A 19,811-nucleotide genomic window follows, 5' to 3' on the forward strand; every position below is an offset into this window, starting at 1 on the left:
AGGGCCTTTTTCCTCAGGTGGATGAATTATTATGTTACCATTTGGTTTATTGGCTTTCTCTCAGCATTTTATGACCTCCACAAAGTAAAATGCCTTGGAATTTGGTAGACCCAAGTTTGAATCCAGCTCTGAAACTTACTGGCTATATGATTTTGAGTGAGTTACTTAATCTGAATCACCTTATACCCAAAACAGGGATACCGTCCTACCAAAAATTATGAGAATTCAAACTTACACAACAGGCTTGGCAGTCATTAGTCTCCAATGTTTGCTCTTCCTTCTTGCTCCCTTACCCCTCATAGCACCTTAAACTGATCACTTTCATTTACCACTACTTAGCCAGCTAGTTTGGTTTTTTCTCATGTTAAGGCCAACCAGAGAGCCAGCCAGTTTTTCTATAAAGCCCAATGAGGCTGTTTTAGTTTGCCTGTTTTTTTTTTTTTTTTTTTTTTTTTTTTTTTTTTTAGGATTAAACAAGTTTAATTACAATTTTTTTTTTCAAGGAAACATACATCCTTATATAGGATCTGAACCCGCGGCGGGGAGCGTCGCCGCGCTGCTAGCGCAGCACGCTACCGAGTGCGCCACGGGCTCAGCCCCTAGTTTGCCTGTTTTAAAGGGCTAAATATAAGTTTTTCTTTTTTTTTTAAAGATGACCAGTAAGGGGTTCTTAATCCTTGACTTGGTGTTGTCAGCACCACGCTCACCCGGTGAGCTAACCGGCCATCCCTACATGGGATCCAAACCCGTGGCCTTGGTGTTATCACCACCACACTCTCCCAAGTGAGCCATGGGCCAGCTCCCAAATATAAGTTTTTCTACAGAATTTTCAAATGAGAGAGAACCAATGTTACCAGTGTAAAACCTGAACTTGGGTGTTGCATGCAGTTTGTGTTTGTCAGTTTTTGGTACTGTAATTACGTGCTATGAGAGAGGGGGAGTTTGAAGGGAAAGCCTTCATCTGGTTAGGAGGACTATGAGTGACTTCACAAAGAGATGGCACTAAAACTGAATCTTACAGTATAGGAAAAATTTCAATGGGAAGAGGGAAAGGAGGATATTTTTAGAATGAGAAATTACAGCAAAGCCCAGGTGTGTTTAGGTAAGAGCAGGAAGCTGGAGTATAGGGCTTATGTTTAATGTTTCTTTCACCCTAAGGTTGCTTTTTTACTCTGGTGTTTTTACAATCACCCCTGAAGTTCCATGAAACCCCACATTCCTTTCTCCCATTGAGGTTTCAATGTTCATCATACCTCTCTAGGGGAATACTTCTCAGTAATTTAGCTTGGCACCGCCAAAGATAAACCACTTGTCCATTTTCATAGGTGTAGCTTACCAACCTTTATCTAAGTTTATATTATTTGCTGAGTCAGTTCATTATTTCACACACATGTACATTAAGAGCACCTACCTGCATTTACTAGCCCCTGAATATACTTCAGACTTTTGTTAATAGTTTACAATAAAATATTATGGAGGACCACAGGTATAGGATCCATATCGGACCTATAGCTTCGATGTGGCAAAACAACTGGATTAGTATGAGGATACTTCAATAAGTCTGTGGATTTGGATCCTCATACAAGCCAGCCACTCTCCCTCCCCTCCAAAAGAAGTCTGTGGAAAAATTGGAATTAAAAGATAATATAAATCCTTCCATGAACTTTTTGAAGATCCCTTGTATTTGGATTGAGCAACCCCAGTCCTTGGTGAAATTTCTCCGCATCCCAACTTGCACAGGCAAAAACGAAGCCTTGGCACCCTCTGGTGGTAGACTGGTCATTACAATCCGACATGCTTCTCAGGATAAGGAAAGTGTGTATGTGCACAGAAGCCACAGGATAAACATGGCATTTTCCTAGATCATCTTTACTTAAAGATTTTTTTGGGAGAAAAAAGTAGGTAATGCAAAACATTTTTATATTAAAACAAATGCAGATAATAATACTGAATAGTATATAAAATTTACATGACTTTTCGAGACAGACATCAAAGACACTTTAAGCTAAGCTACTCAGGAGCTTCAGGTTGTATCCCTAAACCCTGGGGGAGGAGACCCCCACATGCTCACTCTAATATTACGGGTGCTGCTGCTTTGACAGAAAAGTCTCCGAAGCAGCGATTTAAGTGCTTACACATTTGGCAACATCCCAGTGGATTATTTGAATAAGTGAAACAATAAGCTTTCTTGTTTCAGAGCATTTTAACCTGCTTTTAAAAGGCCTGAATAAATAGGGGCTTGATGCTCGAGTTGAATTTTATTTCCTTCTAAAGTGATATTCCACCCCCTCCTATAAATGTTTGTCAACATGCCTGAGGGTATGATATGCAAGGTGGTCACTCTCCTAAGAACCCTGTGGACTGAAGTCTGCATTACCAGATAAGGAGTTGCAAATACACTTTCCAAGGGTATCATCAGGAATAAAAATCAAACAACTCATCTTCCGCAACAATAAAAAAAAGGAAACAACAAAAAAACCTGAAGAACAAGAGGTTATGCACAATTAGAACCGTATAATGATGTAATTTAGGGACTGGCAAAGACTTAAGTTCTTAGAGAAGAGGGCTACTGGGGCAGTATTTGTTTTTCCTACTTCATGTGAAAACAAGAATTTCTTTTGCGAAAAAAATGTCATTATACTTCCTTTCCAAATCAAATCTTGCTTATTCTCTATAATTGTTACTTTTTCTTTGTTGTTAGTGACAATTTATTATTACTTTGCAATAACAGAATAAAGGCATGGATGCCTCACATAGAGGTTGCTAGTAATAATTTAGCAATGTAATTGTCCTTTTTTTGAAATATAAGAAACAAAGTTAATCAAACTGCTCAGAAGCATACAATGGGAAGTAGACTCTTGTGGATGCTGCTGACTTTTTAGGGTATACCCAAGAAAAGATAATTCATAACCTCCCATATAGGTAGCCTTGTTAATTTTCTTAATTTTACAGAATTATTTCTTTTTCTTGGGACTGTACTTTATTTTACAAAAGCTTAAACTGAGACTCATATCACACGTCAACCTGCCTGTACCTTTAGGAAAATACAACTTTTTTTTTTCCTGTTTAAATAAATTGAGGATTTGGAGCAAAAATGTTCCATTTCAGAATAACTAGAGAGAGAATATCAGTGGTAAATTATGTTGTGCTGTGAAAAAAAAGAACAAAAAAGGCCAAACACCTGCATTTTCCCAAGATTAAATGATTATTAAAAAAGCGCGCCACACCATATAGAAATCAACATTCTCTCCCATAATTCTGTGCATCTGGGACTATAGAAATGTCACTGTCCCTGTCCCACATCTTCAAATTAACATTTTCAGGTCACAACAGTAAGTCTTCCCAAAGGGGACTTTCCGGAAGAATAAGCTATTTCCTCGGCTCATGTTTCCCTGAAAAACAACAACAACAACAACAACACACAAATAAAGTCTAGTGTGAAAATGAGGTCAGCCAATCCAAATCAGCAGACAGATCCAGATGGACATGTCTCTGAGTCATGACTAAAATGACCAGGGCAAAACTGGGACTATCACTACAGAATAGGGACTTACTGAGTGACTGTGGAACTAACTACAATTTCTCATCAATAAGGCAAGAATTTCTTCCTTTCTTAGTTAGATATGCCCAGTTTGGATTCTGGCTTTGCCACTCTCTAGCTGGGTTATCAAATGAGGCAATATACATAAAGTGCTCAGAACAGTGCCTACCACTCAGTAAGCACTAGCTTTTACTTATTTTTTAATGAAATGTTCGAGTTCCTAAAAAGTACTTATAAAACCTTATAATTAAGTTGTAGTGTTCTAGGGCTGGCCAGTTAGCTCAGTTGGTTAGAGCATGGTGCTGATAACACCAAGGTCCAGGGTTCGATCCCTGTACTGGCCGGCCACCAAAAACAACAAAAAAAGTAATAGTGCTTCTTAGCACTATTGTGTAACTGAGTAACTATTGTGTAACTGTGTAACTATAGTGTAACTGAGTAGACTCTGAAGTTAGACAGCCTGAGTATAAATCCTGGCTCTCCCAAATACAGATGGTGAAGCCCTGGGTTAGAAAATTGGCATTAAACTGCTCTAAGCCCCATTTTTTTTTTTTTTGGTATGTGAAAATAGGATGGCAAAGAATGATACCTTTCCTTGTATAGCTATTTTGAGAATTATATGAGTTGCTGCATAGAAAGCTCTAGCACAGTCTGATATATACTAAATGCCCAATCGAGATTTGCTGTTGTCTCAAGCACCTACAGGATCGACTGTTCCCTGGGTAAGGCATGTCTGACACCCTAATCCATTTTCTATCTGCTCTCTCCCTACAGCAGGGGTTAGTTAGAAAGTAGGGGAAGAAAGGCCCTCTACCCTTTCAAATGGAAACCATGGTAGGAGACTGTCCAATAAAGAGAATGTAAAACTCAGAATGAAACCCAGAATATTCATGGCAGGTCTATACATTAATCATTTAAGTGTTCTAGCTTGGATTCACAGTCGGGCTTTTTGGAAATGCATCCTGAGCAAAAGCAACCAGAGCCAACACTTGGACTTTTCCTTCCAAGTGCAGGCTGGGGAGCCTGGGCTCTGTGAACACAGGACTTTCTCAGACATGTCACTAGTACTACGTAGTAATGCAACAAGGAGCTTCTGCATGCACTTTCTTCTGTGCTTCCCACTCAAAAACAGCTTTAAACTGAAGGTCATTTTAAGTGATCTCATGCTAAATTTAGCCTATAGCCCATCCATTACTTTAGTTTCTAATAAAGCTTTGTCTAGATTGATCAAGAATTTTTGGTTGAAGATAATATACCCCATAGCAATAATAAACCATAAATTGGAGTCTGGACAAAAATCATCCACTAACAAAACTCTAGAAGTAGAGATCAGCTCTGTAAACAGCTTTGTGACAAATAATTTGTCATAAGTTAATAATTTCTTATTTTTCAGTTTCTTCATCTACACTGTGGGGAATATATGAGGAGATTCTGAGAAGCTAAAGGCGAATTTGTAAAAAAAGAGTCTGAAATCAAGACTGATTTTAACATCCAGGATCATTACCTACCTGGACCCTATTTGCAACTCCAATGTGATCACTCAAATGGCTTCTAGATTACATCTAGGGATTCCTACTTCTCCATTACCCAGTCTGATGATTTCTAAGCATCACATTTTACTGTTGTGCTTGAGTGATATACAGATCATAAAGCATACATTAACTGGCACCTAAAAAGTGAGCTACGGGAGTTAACCTGGGATTCCACAGACATTATTTAAGAAAACGAAGAAAAACAAAACAAAACAAAACAAGAGAGAAAGAAATACCTCTTTTTGTAGCACGCACCAGCAATCTAGCCAAGAAGAATACATCGGGGAGTAGGGAGGGCAACCACCAGCAAGCCTGAAGTAGAAAAAAGACTAGCTACTCACGTTAGTATTTACAAAATGTTCTCTCAGGAGTCTGAGAAACCTCTGTCAAAATATTCTCCTATGTAGAATCCCCCGACAGGCAATTCTAGTTCTAATAAAACAAACTATACTGGGGCTTGGTAAAGACTGGGCATCCAAAAGGGATTTCCCCCCTACATTTAGGTTTCAAATCAACAAATAAACATAAACCTCAATCTTATTTTCTGAAACATTTAGGTTTTTCATTTACGGAGAAATGAAATTATAGAACACAATTAAAGAGGATAGAAAGGGGATTTAAAAACTAATTGGTGTTCACAAAGAACCTAAATATAACAATGAATAGCAACAGTGGTGACTATATGTTCCTGCTCAGGTATAACCCATAATCACTTCCTCTTGAAAACATTGTAAGGAATAATAATAATAATACATTTAACTCATCCTTCAAGTATGCTTTGGGCTAAAACGTAGCAGCTGCCCTACAAATCAGAAAACAAACAGCATGTAACAGAATAGTCAAACTCTGGTTAAAACTCCACACAGCTATTTGATATCTGATTGGAAGACAATGACATGTCTAATGACATTATATCAGCTACCATATTGGAACAGAGTTTGAGTTAAATCAAGAAGCAACTTCGCAAAAGAAGCAAAAGAAATAAAGAAAAAAAAAGAAAAAAGAAAAATGAAAGAAAGATTAAAAAAAAAAAAGAGGCAAAGCTTCTGCCCAACTCAGCAGGGTCATGTGGCATCTAGAAGTTGGAAATCAATGGTGTCCACCACCACCCACCCTTCCCAACCAATACAGGGAAAGATTAAGAAACTTTCCATAGACCAAATTTCCTACTTCTCTTTCTTTACAACTCACTTTCTCCATGAAGTCCCTAGGAAAGAGGTACAGACACTTCATTTAATGCCTGACATAACTTTTGTCACCTTAATCAAAAAGAGGATAAAGATTTAAAATAAGAAAAAGAAATTCTGAAAACAGAATTTGATAATTGTCTCCTCACCCTTTTGAAGATAGAAGCTATAACTACTGACAGTGTATATTAATTAGAGTACTTGAGAAATATTATTTATGTCCTTCTCTATTCCAAAAAAGGATATGAGGTGGCTGCTTAAAAATAGAAACTGATGCTGCTGCTGGTGCGTGGGGCATATAGAGAAAAAAATCAGGAATCCAATCACTTGCACTTTTCTTTCCCAAGTTCTACCAGGACACTCTGCTGTCAGGCATACAGGCAGTTAAACTACTAGGATAAGAAATGCAGAGTACTCACCCACAGTTGTTGACAGCCATAAGATTAGAGACAAGCACAAAGGGATAGGTCAGCATACTGGCAAAAAACTGTAAAATGGTAAAAAGATAGCTAAGTTGTTAGGTCATGCCTAGTCGCCTTTATTCTCTTCCTTCCTCTTCCTTAAATGTCTAGTGCCACTATGGTCAAATACTCCAACACTGTCCTTGCTTTCTCAGTACCCCTGGAAAGACTAAGTTACACATTTTGGGCATGGAGATGCTTCTTCCCTATAACATACAACATAACAATTAAATCCAACATTTTAACAAAAGGCAAGAAGACTTCTCTTACCCTGTGACTGAGTCCTCATTCAAATAAAACTGAACTACATTATTTAGGAGAAAAAGAAAACACAACCAATACAAATAAAGCACTTCGAAACACCTCTGAAGAAAATAAGAAAATACGAGCATCCTTCCAAAGACAATGAAAACTACTTTAAAAGTCAACTATTGGAAGACTCCATAATGATTAAAGAGGGTGAAGTTCTCCAGTGCAGGATCAGCAAGACACAGTGTGAGCAGGCCCAGAATCAGGGACAGAGCTGTGACCAGAAATGCCCACACACCCCCTGTGAAAGCTGAATAGCACCAAACCACGCAGGCTGTTATGACTGTTGCTATGAGGCAAGAGTTCTGCATTATTCTTCCTTTTGACAAACATTAACAAAATTGAGAATGATTTCCCAGGGAGACATCTGGTTGCTTAAAAGCAGCAATGACACAGGTCAGATTTAAAAGAAAAACAAAACAAAATAACTATTCCTAGAAGGTTAAGTGGATTAAAAAAAAAAAACAAAACTCACTCCTGTGACAGCTTGGGAATAACTCTTCATTTCATTCATGGTGGAAACCTAAAACAGCAAAAGAGTCTTTATCAGAATGAATCGGGACATTGAGCGGATATTAAGTTAACAGCCCACAACCATATCAATATCTTTAAATTATCAGTTTCTTTGGCAGCTTGAAAATTAATTTTAAGCATAAAAACATAAAATACTGATTATGAGCATAAAAAGACAGTGATCACCATCACTGCCTTTTTGAACCAACCTGATTCAACATCAACAGACAAATTCATATTAGACTAGGATGGTTTAGGGACAAATGCAATAGCCTCAGGATTTCAAAAACAAAAGAACATGTGCTGGGTAGCCTTTTCCCATGTCCTCGAAATACAGTCCCCGGAAAACTACTTTTATAGTGTATCCAAGGGACAATTCACTACCTCTATACACAGCTAACCAACTTGGTACCAGATGCTTTGGAGAACATCCGTCTGTATACTCCAGAACCTTACAACGTGGATTTAATCATACAGGCCTTGGTATGTTCTGTTTTTCACCACGCTGTAGAGCTGCCTATGTACACAGAGGCCCCACAACTGCTGAGACAGGGGAGACAACTTCTAGGAAAGACTGATTCTCAAAACCTCTCAGACTGAGGTTTCTAGAAAGCCCAATACAGGAGCCCCCTTATCACTCCAGAGTAGCCAAGAAAACCCAGATACACCATAAAGCTGTTGTTCTGCTTCATCGTATCCTCCAAAATTAGGTTATCAGTAAAGAAGTTATCTCTTTAAAGCCCTGAACTATGACAGGGCTAGTCCTCTTTGGCATACTCTGTCACATCGTAGAAACCAAAAGATATATCTCTCTATAGTAAACAGTATGGGTCATTTTACTAGTCTTTGAAAATTCAACTGATATTTTTTAGCTCTATAATGTTCAGTCTGGCACACAGCAAACTGTCATCTTACTTTAAAGCTAACCTAGCTGCCAGGTGAAGACAAAAAAGCCAACACTGGCACATCTCACCAAGGTCACAACCTACCCCACTGTCCAGTGCATAGGTATTGACGAGGTAGGCCAGCGAGTTACACAGCCACAAAGAAATGATGTCACCTAGGAGGCGAGGAACAAGACCCCTAAATGAAGAAACAATAAAAATAAGAAGAACCAAAACTGTGGTCAGTAAAAAGATACTACACTCAATACAAACACTTCTCAAAGAATTAGAGATTTCAGGAGCTGGCTGGTTGACTCACTTGGGAGAGTGTGGTGCTTGTAACACCAAGGTCAAGGGTTCAGATCCCGTAATGGCCAGCCACCCTCCCCTCCCCCTCAAAAAAAGTATTAAGAGATTTCAAAATATTCTAGGGAAAAGACATCAAACACCAGAATCTAGTCCTCACAACTAGTTTGTTCTAGTTAACACAGTTGTACTTGAGGCTGATCTCTAGTGACTTTTTTTTTTTTTTTTTTTTTTTGAGGCTGGGTGGTACAGAAATCTACCTTTTGTTCCCATTTTTAAAATGCAGTTTGGGGGCTGGCCAGTTAGCTCAGTTGGTTAGAGCGTGGTACTGTGGTACTGATAACACAAACGTCCAGGGATCAATCTCTATACTGGCCAGCTGCACACCCCCACAAATTAAAATATAATAATAAATAAAATAAAATAAAAGACGGATCAGCTATACCCCTCTGAACTGTGGCCAGTGGCTCACCTTAGTATTAATAGCTATAAGCAGAGAGGCAAAGATTTGTGAGGTCCTTTGGAGAAGAGACTTAAATATGGTTTCGCTAAGCTATTTGATATTCAAATTTGGCAGAGTAAAAGATGAAAAAAATTACAAAGCGAGAATGGTCCCTGCACAGATATAGATGAGAAACATCAAAAGACACGTTTCCAGGTTCTGGGTGAGCTAAGTGAGGCAGCATGGAATAGAGGGGAGAACATTACCCCCCAGACTGAAGACCAGGGCTCAAGTGCCAGTTCCATCACTCATCAGCTATGCAACAGGCAGTGAATGAACGTCCCTAAGCATCAATGTTTTTTAATCTCTAAAATGAGACTAATAATGGTTGTCCTGCCTATCTCCCAGAGTATTTATGATACTCAAATAAAATCGAGTATGTGGAAACACTGAAAATTAAAAAGGTCTATTTAGTTAACAATGCAAAATTTCTGTTAATAGAAGAATGAAGATAATAGTCTAAGTTCTTCCAAAATAAATCCACGGGCTGGCTGGGTGCTCAGTTGGTTAGAGCGTGGTGCTGCTAACACCAAGGTCCAAGGTTCTAAACCAGCCACCAAAAAATAAACACACACACACACACACACACACACCCACACACACCCAAAGTACGTTCAAACCTTATGAAAACCAGTTCTCTCAGGATAAGGAAAATACATGTTAAGATAATTTTCCCATTTTTCAAAAATTAATTCTCCACATTTTATTAACTGTATATAATTAGGAACATACTGTAAGAGGAGAAACTTGGAATTAACTTATTTGTTTAAAAAACCAAATTACTCATTTCAAATGTTTTAAATATCTAGAAGCAAAGGACTGGGATCTTTACAGTAAGAGAATTCAAGTCAGGAGGGGCCTAAATAGAGCTTCACATGAAATAAACCCAGGCAGTACATTTTCCTAGGGATTAAACAAAGATTTGTAGTCCTTATTTTCAAGAAAGTTTTCTACTCCACAAAATCACACACACACAAATCAACATTTACTCACGCGAAAAATCCTAGGATGCCCTCTTCCCGATAGATGGTTACTATGGAGTCACAAAGCCCACTAAATACATAGGAAGGAAAGGTGAAATACAGTAAGATTATTTTGAAACTATAAATAAAATAACTTCAATGATCACTTTTGATAAGGTCAAATTTACAACCCCCTTCCCTCACACTTCTCCAGCACCCACTCACTCTGCAAAGATTTGGAGAAAGAAGTGACGATGTTAACTACTCAAGGGTGCAGTCCTATGGGGTCAGGGGGAATTTGTCCTCAGTGGCTCTGCAACTTACTCTGACATCCTGGGTAGCCTTCTAAACCTCCCCAGGCCTATTTCCTCCTATTTTACTCAATTTTGTGCAGATTAAATTATATAAGATATATGCATTTGTTCTGTAAACTCTAAGGCATCACAAAAATGTAAAGTAGTACACTTCAGCTTCAACAGATCTCCCTGAGTACTTGAAAACAAAAACACTTACCAGTACTTGGATTCTCTGCCAATGAACTGTACCATAGATCTCAGGGTGATCACTGTAGAACACAGACAAAAGATTTTTGAAACTATGTTCAGATAGATTTTGATAGCCCTGGGGCGGGGGGGAGGTTTTTCCACCTAAAGTAACTTTACTATCTGGATAAATTTGATAAAAGCCAGAACGAGCAGGCAAACAAAAAACACACTAGCAAGGCACTTTAATCAACTCCCATGTGAACCTAACTAAGTTTGGTCAGGAAAGATCACGTAATAAAAGAATGATAAGCAATCAGATTTCGGTTATCAACTGCCAACATACCGTGGAAGGGATGTGTGATGAGGGTAGCAGCAGAACGGGCAATCATCTCTCGAGTTGTCTAGAAACAAGCAACACACACTTCTGAAATCTAAATAAATGACACTCAAATTCCTGTGAGAAGGAATGTGGTAAAATACAAGATAAGATAATGAGAGACACAGCACTCCTGCCCTAGAGTCAGGAAGAGCAGTTTGAATGGGATACAATATAGTAAGGTCATTCTACCACAACTTTCACTCATGGATTTCAATGTTCCGTTATAGTTACTTCCTCAAAACTCTGCAGATTTCTGTTATTTTCCCGATTTTACACATAAGAAAAAAAGGAAAGAAACAGGGAGGGCCACCAACAAATAGTCACTTAAGTGGAATAAAACTATGAGGCCTGTATTCAGTTTATTAAGTTGCTCTCTTAATTGTGAGTGATTCTGGAGAGACTGATTATTTGTCAGGCTCCATTTAATCTGTACCAACATCTCAGGAAGAACCGAACAACTTTTATTTGTTTTGCAACTACAATCCTATAACTGTGCAGTATCTTAGAGCTGCTGTGTTTATCCTAATTTATCTTTCTAGTCTATGACTATAAGGATGTAATAAAGAAGATTAAATTACAACACTTGGAGATAGGCCCTGGGGTCGAAAATATAGCAGACCTGTCATTCATTTTGCACTTAAACATTATCTTCATTCCTGGTACATATCAGGAGAAAAACAGAAAGCATTATCTTCAGTGACTGAGTTAAGACACCCCTCACCCCTACACTCCAGTGGTAGCTTTAGAGAATCCTGAGGACAGAATGGGCTAACTAAAGTTAAGAAAATACATAATGCAAAATCAATCTACAAAAAAAACCCCCACAAAAATACAAAATGCATATTAATATGTGTATCCCTACTTCTTTTTTTTAAATTTTGGCAGATAGCCGGTATGGGGATCTGAACCCTTTACCTTGGAGTTGTAACACTGTGCTCTAACCAACTGAGCTAACCAGCCAGCCTCTATCTCTACTTTTAAACTAACTCACTTCATAACAGTTTACAGAAAACAGAACTGATTTATCTGGTGTCTAGACCTTTAGTAATGTTTGTTTTAGAATACATATTTTAAAGATTATTTTATTATTTTATTTTGGGGGGGCAGCTGGCCGGTAAGGGGATACAAACCTTTGACCTCGGTGTTATAACACTGCACTCTAACCAACTGAGCAACTGACCAGCTGCAATATATATTTTAGCAGGCAGCATTTACTGGAAAACTGTGACCTCATTAATGGCAATTAGACAACTTGAAGATCAAGAAATAAAGGAGAAGTTTTGAAAGTCAGGCATGAAAGAAACTCCAATGGCAGACGCTGGGGGTGGGAAATGGATAATGAGAAACATTTCAGAGCCAGAAAAACATAAAAACATTTCTGGATATACGATAACCAACATACCAAGGGACTGGCCATTATTTTAACACCTCTATGTCTGAAGTTTTCAACACTGTTAGAAGACAAAATGAGTTTCTTTGAAATTCTGAACAGCAAGCACTGCTCCTCTTTCTTTTTCATGTTACACATGTAGTACAGCCCAAATTAAATTGAAGGTTTAAGAGATGGGAAAGGGGGATGGTGGGCTAGCAAGAAATTGGTAAAGGGCCACAAAAAATGATTACATTGTGTAATGCTGAATATGTTAATTATCCTGATTTGAGCATCACATATTGCATGCAGGTACCCCACAGATATGTACAATTGTTTCGATAAAAATAAGTAAAATAAAGATATATGAAATAAGAAGAATAAATAAATAAATTGAAGGTTTAATTTCACTTGGGAACAGACACTGAACGCTCAGGCCTGATGAGCCTGATTCCACAGTTGCCACATTGCATACAGTTTGATCGAGAGAGACAGTGCAGGATATAATTCATCTCTTACCTCCTTGATAACTCGGTCAAAGGAAGATGAGACTTCTTTCTGTACATTTCCAGGTCCTAACTCCTGGAAATCAAAATCAGAGAAGACAGAGATCTTGAAGGTTTTAAATAGAACTGTTTAAACTGGTGCACCCCCTATGCCAACACTCATTGAGATGAAAGAGGAACTCACTGCTTAGCTTTCCTCTAAAGAGGCCCAAATAGCCATAGTAACTTGCAAGGGAAAGGGGCTCATGCATGGCAGTCAGCTCCAACATACCTCAACCTTTTCATACTCCTGGTAATGCTACGAAGAAAAGAAAAGAAAGGATGATTAGGGCTGTTACAGGGTCATGTGAGAGAAGACATAAGATGAAAACTCTATTGGTAGTAAGTAAAATAGCTGAGGCTTTTTTGCTGCAAAACTCCAATTACTTTTGTCTCTAAGATGATCTTGTTGCAAGGCTGAACATATTGGTCAGCTGAAGGAACAAGCAAATGCTCATAAACTCTTACTTAAAAAACAAAACAAAACAAAAAAAACCCTCCAAGAACATTATTTACTAAACATACACATTTAACAGAAAATAAGTTGGTAAAAACATAGCCTAGGGTTCCTACTCTTCTCATGGAAAATGCAGGACCAATAGCAAATTAGGGCAAGATTCTTTTCTTCACTTTACAAAAGAACAGAAAATTGGTGTTAAATCTGAATAGCTGAAATCACCTCACTTTTCCTTTTGTACCTGACCATTACTAAAACAAGGAAGAGAGGTTTTTTTTTCTTCTTCTAGAGAAGAAAACATGAACACTGCCAGAGCCCAGACTAAATCAGAAGAGGAAATATTATTTCTAGGTTATTTTAAAAATAAAATGTGGGCTAGGTGAAAATAAAAGAATCAGACAATTGAGCTCCTTATTATGAACAATCGGTTTTACTATTTTCTAGTCATACCAGATTAAAAAAATAGAGAACATTTTCTTTTGTAAAAAGAATTATGTTTTGTAAAAATCACAGGCAAGAGAACAAATGTCAAGATTAAGCAAAGTGATGTCTTTTGGCCAAATTCCAGATACTTGGCTAGAATTAACTCTAATAATTTCAGGCCTCTTTAAAAATTCTCACTCATTTCTAGACTTCATTTTTCACTCCGTTGATAAAATTGTCTACCTGTCTCTTCTACATTATTCTAACAGATTTCAACTTAATTCTTGTTCAGATATACGGAACTCTTTCTTATAAAGGTTAATAGTTTTCTCAGCCCTGAACAAGCCTTTCTCCTTAACTGTATAACCAGCTTTTGAAAGTAAGTGTAGTACCAATCCCCTGTTATATTTCATTAGGGTACTTGGTTACCTCAAGTTTATCTTAGTTTTCCTTTACATAAAGGAACTTGGTCTCAAGCAGTAATTTCGCTTTTGCTTTAGGTCTACACATAAACCTCTTTGATTAGATGACAACTGCTCTGCCTTTCTATATGTAAATCTCAGCAACACTTTCACTGAGCCAGAGTAAGGTGGGACTGGAAAAGAAAGAGCAGTAATCAATCCACCAAAAATATATGTCCATCAAGACTACATCACTCTGATCCAAGGGCCACCTGAAATGGTGTTTCAAGATTCAACCTACAGCCCTGCCAACAACAGTATAAAGAAAAAAAAAAAAAAAAAAAAAAAAGAATAAGTGTAAAGAATAATAAAATGTCTAAAGGGTAAAACAGCTTCCATGTGAGCAACTGGATGAAAAATTTCTCCAAATCAAGGAAGGCTGAAGAAAATTTAAAATCCAAGCCAATGTCCTAGGTTTCGGGGGAAAAAAAAAATCCAGGCCAATGAAATTGTTCAAAAAAATCATGATTTGCTCATCAGATGATAAAACACTAGAACTGGGGGAAATGTTAAAGCCTAAAAAAGTACACTAAGGACTGTATAAAGTACTATTTAAACAAGCAGTCAGTAAACATTTTGACTTTAACACATCTGATATACTGTATAGGTTGAAATATTACATAGATTAGGTTAGCATACACTGCTACATTTTTTAAGTTACAGCACAGAGGATAATAACCCTTGGTGCCAACAGGAGATAGGATAATGAACTAGGAAAACCAATTAAGTTTTCTATTTAAACCACACTCGCGCTGCACAACCTTCTCTTGGATTGTGCTAAATGGTACAGAATTCTTATTCACAACACCTTTATAAATATAGCAAAAGGCAATTCTGTCTGCAGAAATGCCTTCTAAATACTAAGACTACATTAAAGGTTAATTCAATTTGACCTACATTGTAACAGGTGCAATTGAGAAACCAGGATAATTGAAATTATATTACAAGGTTTACCATTATAAGTAAAAAGAAGCCGGCAAAACAAAAGGATCACTACGAAAGATGTAAGTTTGATGTTTCATTTGTTTGTTTGTTTTTTAAAAGATGACCAGTAAGGGGATCTTAACCCTTGACTTGGTGTTGTCAGCACCACGCCCTCCCAAGTGAGCTAACTGGCCATCCCTATACAGGGATCCAAATCCTTGGCCTTGGTGTTGTCAGCACCACACTCTCCCAAGTGAGCCACGGGCTGGCCCCTAAGTCTGATGTTTTTAAAAACATTTTATGAGGGCCAGCCAGTTAGCTCAGTTCATCAGAGCATAGCCTTATAACACCAAGGTCACAGGCTCATATCCCTGTAATGGCCAGCTGCCAAAAATAAATGAATGAATGAATGAATGAATGAATGAATGAATGAATGAATGAATAAATAAATAAATAAATAAATAAATAAATAAATAAATAAATAAAATAAAACATTTTATAAAACATCTTAAAAATACAGAAAAATTAAGAAAATAATTCACCCATCCACCCCCAAGGGTAAACAGATGTTAACATTTTTGCACTTTTTTGCTTAAGATCTCTTGCCTTCTTAAAATAAAGTGCCACAGGTACTGCTGAAATTCCAGCCCTCATCCCTTCCCCCTTCCCCAAAGTAACCATTACTCTGCCTTGATGTACCATTTGTTAAGTTTTTTTAAACTTTAAAAATGTATGCAATAGAATACACATACAGAATAGTGCACAAAACACAAACATACAATGTATTAAATAATTAAAAAGTAAATATCCACACAGCCATGATCCAGGTCAAGGAAAATCATTGCCGTTACCCCAGACCCCCACGCATGGTCCCTTTTCCCTCTCCCTATAATCACTACCCTGACTTTAAGTTCTTTTTTTTAAAATAAGTTTTTAATAGAAAATATCTTACTAGGGTAACACTAGAAACAAGAGGAAAATAACTTCAGAAAAAAGAAATGTATGTTTTAGTCAGCTTCCTTCCTCCTTCAAAGAAATAAACTGAGCTGTTCAGGTAATCAAATAAGTGAATGTATTTAATTTCTGCTCAGAACAACTGGTTCAGAGGAAGAAGGTCATGTAGGTCAAAATCCATTACTTCATTTTGCGTGAATTCCCCTTGCTTCCCAGGAAAGAAGTAAAAATAGGCACTTCAAGAAAATATTTTACAGGAGGAAGAAAGGCCAGGGTTATAAATATATCTTTGAAATTGCTCTTGATCAGTAGAATAAACTGTGCATAAAAGATAATCAAAACCTATGAGAAGATTAATTGGTTTCTCTCTTACCTGTAAAACTTTACCATGGACCACAGTTCCAAGGACTCCTGAACACAGTCTTGGAGTTAAGCCTGTGAACAACCCACGTCTCCCGTCGATGCTTGCAATGTGTTGGGCTAAGAACAAAAATCATAGATTTAAATTCTAGTCCAAAGAAATGGTTACATAGAAATTTCAAAGAAACATGCCTGCTACTTATTTTCTTTCAGTAACTCCTTCTTGTCACAGTCCTCAATTTCACCCAACCCTAAATAAATGAAAGACACTTACCATAACAAAAGAGGCCAGGAAGCTGACATACTTGCCGCCCAAAAATATTTCGTCCTATTGTTGGAGGAAGAGGTTCATATCCCACCTTTAAAAACAAAGGAAAATATCAATACTAATACTCCAGGAATACCTTGGTTGCAAGGTCCTGAATAAAGAACAAAATTAGGGTTATAATTTTTAATACAAGTAAAAATGCAGTGTATGTCTTCCAAGACAATGATGAAGTGTCATCCTCATCAGTTTTCTGGTTCTGTCAATTGATAAGACTGGGTTAAATAAACTCCAAGTTTCTTTTTGGTTCAAATTCTATGAAGTAAATCATGTAGCCGAGGTAGACTAACACCAAACTGAAAACAGAATAAGGGAACTTCTGTGTTAGAAAAGCTACAGTTTACTGAGGTGGTTCAAAAACATTTTCTAAAGAAAATCTAGGGCATTTTTAACTTTTAAAATTTACTTATTTATTTTTTTGGCGGCTGGCCAATATGGGGATCTGAACCTGTGACCGTGGTATATATAAGGCTGGGCTCTAACCAACTGAACTAACCAGCCAGTAGGGCATTTTTAAATATTTGAACAAAATGAGAAGACATCCACTAAGCCAGCATCAACTGCATTGTTTGGCTGGCTAGACAAAACACTCAAAATGCAAATGCAGATATAGCTGGATAATTCACTTAGGAAATAATTACAAGCTAAATTCATGTTAAATTAACAGACCGTCATTAACAATCTAATGAAGGCCATTTTATAAAGTTAATAACTACCATTTTATATATTCAGGATTTTTAGTGCTAAAGTGACATTTCAGAGAATGAACGCTGTAGGACATCGTTTTGACTCTCTAATGTGATTCTTAATCTGTTCTATTAAATAACTCCTGTCTGAGCTCCCTGAAAGTGCTACCACGCAACTCCTTTTAAAATTGGTATTCGGGAATTTCACCAAAACCTCTGAGATATTTGGTAACACACAGATGCTGTGAATCAGAATTAGAGATATTCAGGTTTTTGAGGCAAGAGCTCTGAATGTCACTTAGAAAACCCTGCCTTCTGAAGAAGAATTAAGTAGTGGTTCATACTAGCTGTCTTGAAAAATGCTGTCATCTCAGATGCTACCTAGCCCCAAATGTGCCAATTCTGTTTTAAACATCACAGTACATTTCAAAGTCTTTGTTCCAGGTTCAAATAATTTATTTTACAATACCCTTTCACGTATGGAATCTGAATCTACACCGGTCAACTCAGCAAAAATAATTTGGATTAGCAATAACTCAAGAGCAAGAATGTGGCCCTCCCTAGAGTCTTTTTTTTTTTTTTTTTTGAGAAAGGCAGAGGGTGAGGACAGGGTTCTAAAAACTGCTCCCTTTCATTGCACATGCATGAGATAATTATGTCAACCCTCAATAAAGTTTTTAAAAAATGAATGACCTGCCCATTACAGGGAAAGCAACTGAAAATACTATCTATCGTCAGCTAAAACACAGTCTGCTTGCCTGTGAATATAATATCGTCTAAGAATTATTTTACAGTAGGTTAGAAACTAACACCTATGTTCAAACTCGCTGAACCTCTTTCAGCTGAACTGATTTCCAGCTCAGAAAAATGTGACTTTCATTGTCATGAGCCACATGGGCTGCTGCTTGAGAGCGCTCAATGGATCTTTCCGAAATTTGATTCAGCAACCACTTTCCTTACCACTTTTGAATGAGCTCCTTGTGCTTATCTGGGTATCCGGCGTTTAAACCTCAGAAAAGAACAGCAGCATTAAAAGTAGGAAAAAAAGAAGAAAAACGAACAAAAAAATAATACAATGTTGGCTCCCTTCTAATTTCAAATCTGTCTTCAACTGAATATTTCATGTCCTGTGTTTGGGACTTCTCGGAGGCGGGGTTAAGTGCAAGAGGAGATGTGAATGCTAATTTCAGAGGGGAGACAGGGGAGGGCTGGGGAGCCCCGGTGGCGACCCGCCAAGGATCAGCCTCACGGAAGAGAAAACAAAGTTGAGAGGAGCCACTGGCCAGGGCAAGGTGGCAGTTGGCTGCGAGAGAAGTAGCGGGCCTCAGCGCCGGGCGGGGAGGCGACACCTCCGGGAGGCCCCCGCGAGGGGCCGCGGGACGGTGCGAGTTGTCCCTGCGGGGAGGGAAAGAGCAGGAGAGAAGGAGCAGCATCTCGGGAGACTGAAGGCCGGGGAAGGCTGGAACCGATCCTCAGGAGCCCTGGGCGGCGGCGACCGAACAGGGCGCCGGGCTGGGAAAGAAATGGCGACGACTCATACCTGGATAAGCACTTTCACGTACATGAACGGCTGGGACAGGATGGTGAGGCCGGAGCCCAGGAGCACCTGACTGGCTGCGTCCGCCATGATGGCACCCGCGGACGGACAGACAGACCGCGCCACCAAGCCGCGGAGCCGGTCCCGGATCACGTGCCAAGGCCGCCGGCTCCACTGGCCCGCCCACGGCGCGCGCGCACGCACGTACTTGCGCGCGCAGCCCCGCCCAGTCCCCGCCCACCGCCCCGCCCCGAGAAACGGCAGGCCCTCGCGAGCGGGAGTGGGGTCGGGGCGGGGTTTACGGGGCGGGAGCGCATGCGTTGTGTAGTAGCGCTGGGCTTAACGGTTTCCCTTGCGCATGCGCAGGCCGTAAGTATAGGGGAGAAGAAGCGTGGGAGTGGCAAGGTGGGTGTGTGACCCTGATAGCAAAGGCAAGGTCAGAATAAAAGCAAATTGAAAGAGATTCTTCGTCATGCTTTTTTCTTTTCACATGCCCTTCGGGCACCATCAGCATAAGGTTTAAAGGGTATTCAGCGTCAGAGGCCCCAGTCTAATGGCCAGCAAACACTAGGCAAATCTGATCTGAGGAATGAGTCCTAAGCGAGGGGCTCTTAATGCATTCGTTCATTCAATTAATGTCACTTTCTCAGAAATGCCTTCTCTGACCACTCCACCTAAATCTACCCCCGCCCTCCCTTATTTCCTGCCG

The 19,811-nt window shown here is 38.8% G+C and overlaps 1 protein-coding gene and 1 non-coding gene across 2 annotated transcripts; one reads left to right on the forward strand and one right to left on the reverse strand.

The window, feature by feature from the left end:
• Positions 1-3,186: 3,186 nt before the first annotated feature.
• Positions 3,187-19,277, reverse strand: MTCH2 (mitochondrial carrier 2). Its single transcript, XM_063093256.1, has 13 exons — positions 19,106-19,277; positions 16,829-16,913; positions 16,568-16,674; positions 13,208-13,234; positions 12,950-13,012; positions 11,026-11,083; positions 10,711-10,762; positions 10,229-10,288; positions 8,533-8,626; positions 7,506-7,553; positions 6,680-6,747; positions 5,310-5,385; positions 3,187-3,392 (listed from the first exon to the last, which is right to left on the reverse strand). The coding sequence occupies exons 1-13, from the start codon at positions 19,190-19,192 to the stop codon at positions 3,306-3,308; spliced, it is 912 nt and encodes a 303-aa protein (XP_062949326.1). The 5' UTR covers positions 19,193-19,277; the 3' UTR covers positions 3,187-3,305.
• TRNAI-GAU (transfer RNA isoleucine (anticodon GAU)) lies at positions 3,812-3,885 on the forward strand. Its single transcript has one exon. It is a non-coding gene; the product is annotated as a tRNA-Ile (tRNA).
• Positions 19,278-19,811: the final 534 nt, after the last annotated feature.

This window comes from Cynocephalus volans, chromosome 4, assembly GCF_027409185.1.
Source record: "Cynocephalus volans isolate mCynVol1 chromosome 4, mCynVol1.pri, whole genome shotgun sequence".
NCBI classification, from domain to species: domain Eukaryota; kingdom Metazoa; phylum Chordata; class Mammalia; order Dermoptera; family Cynocephalidae; genus Cynocephalus; species Cynocephalus volans.

What these genes read in the sequence shown, in the direction of transcription:
- MTCH2 (XM_063093256.1), bottom strand. Translation starts at nt 19,192, where the DNA reads ATGGCGGACGCAGCCAGTCAGGTGCTCCTGGGCTCCGGCCTCACCATC. An exon ending in CCTATGCACTGGACAGTGGG is followed by an intron (nt 7,554 to 8,532) that starts GTAGGTTGTGAC and finishes TTGCTGTTTTAG; the next exon opens with GTTTCCACCATGAATGAAAT. An exon ending in ATTCCCAAGCTGTCACAGGA is followed by an intron (nt 6,748 to 7,505) that starts GTGAGTTTTGTT and finishes ACCATTTTACAG; the next exon opens with TTTTTTGCCAGTATGCTGAC.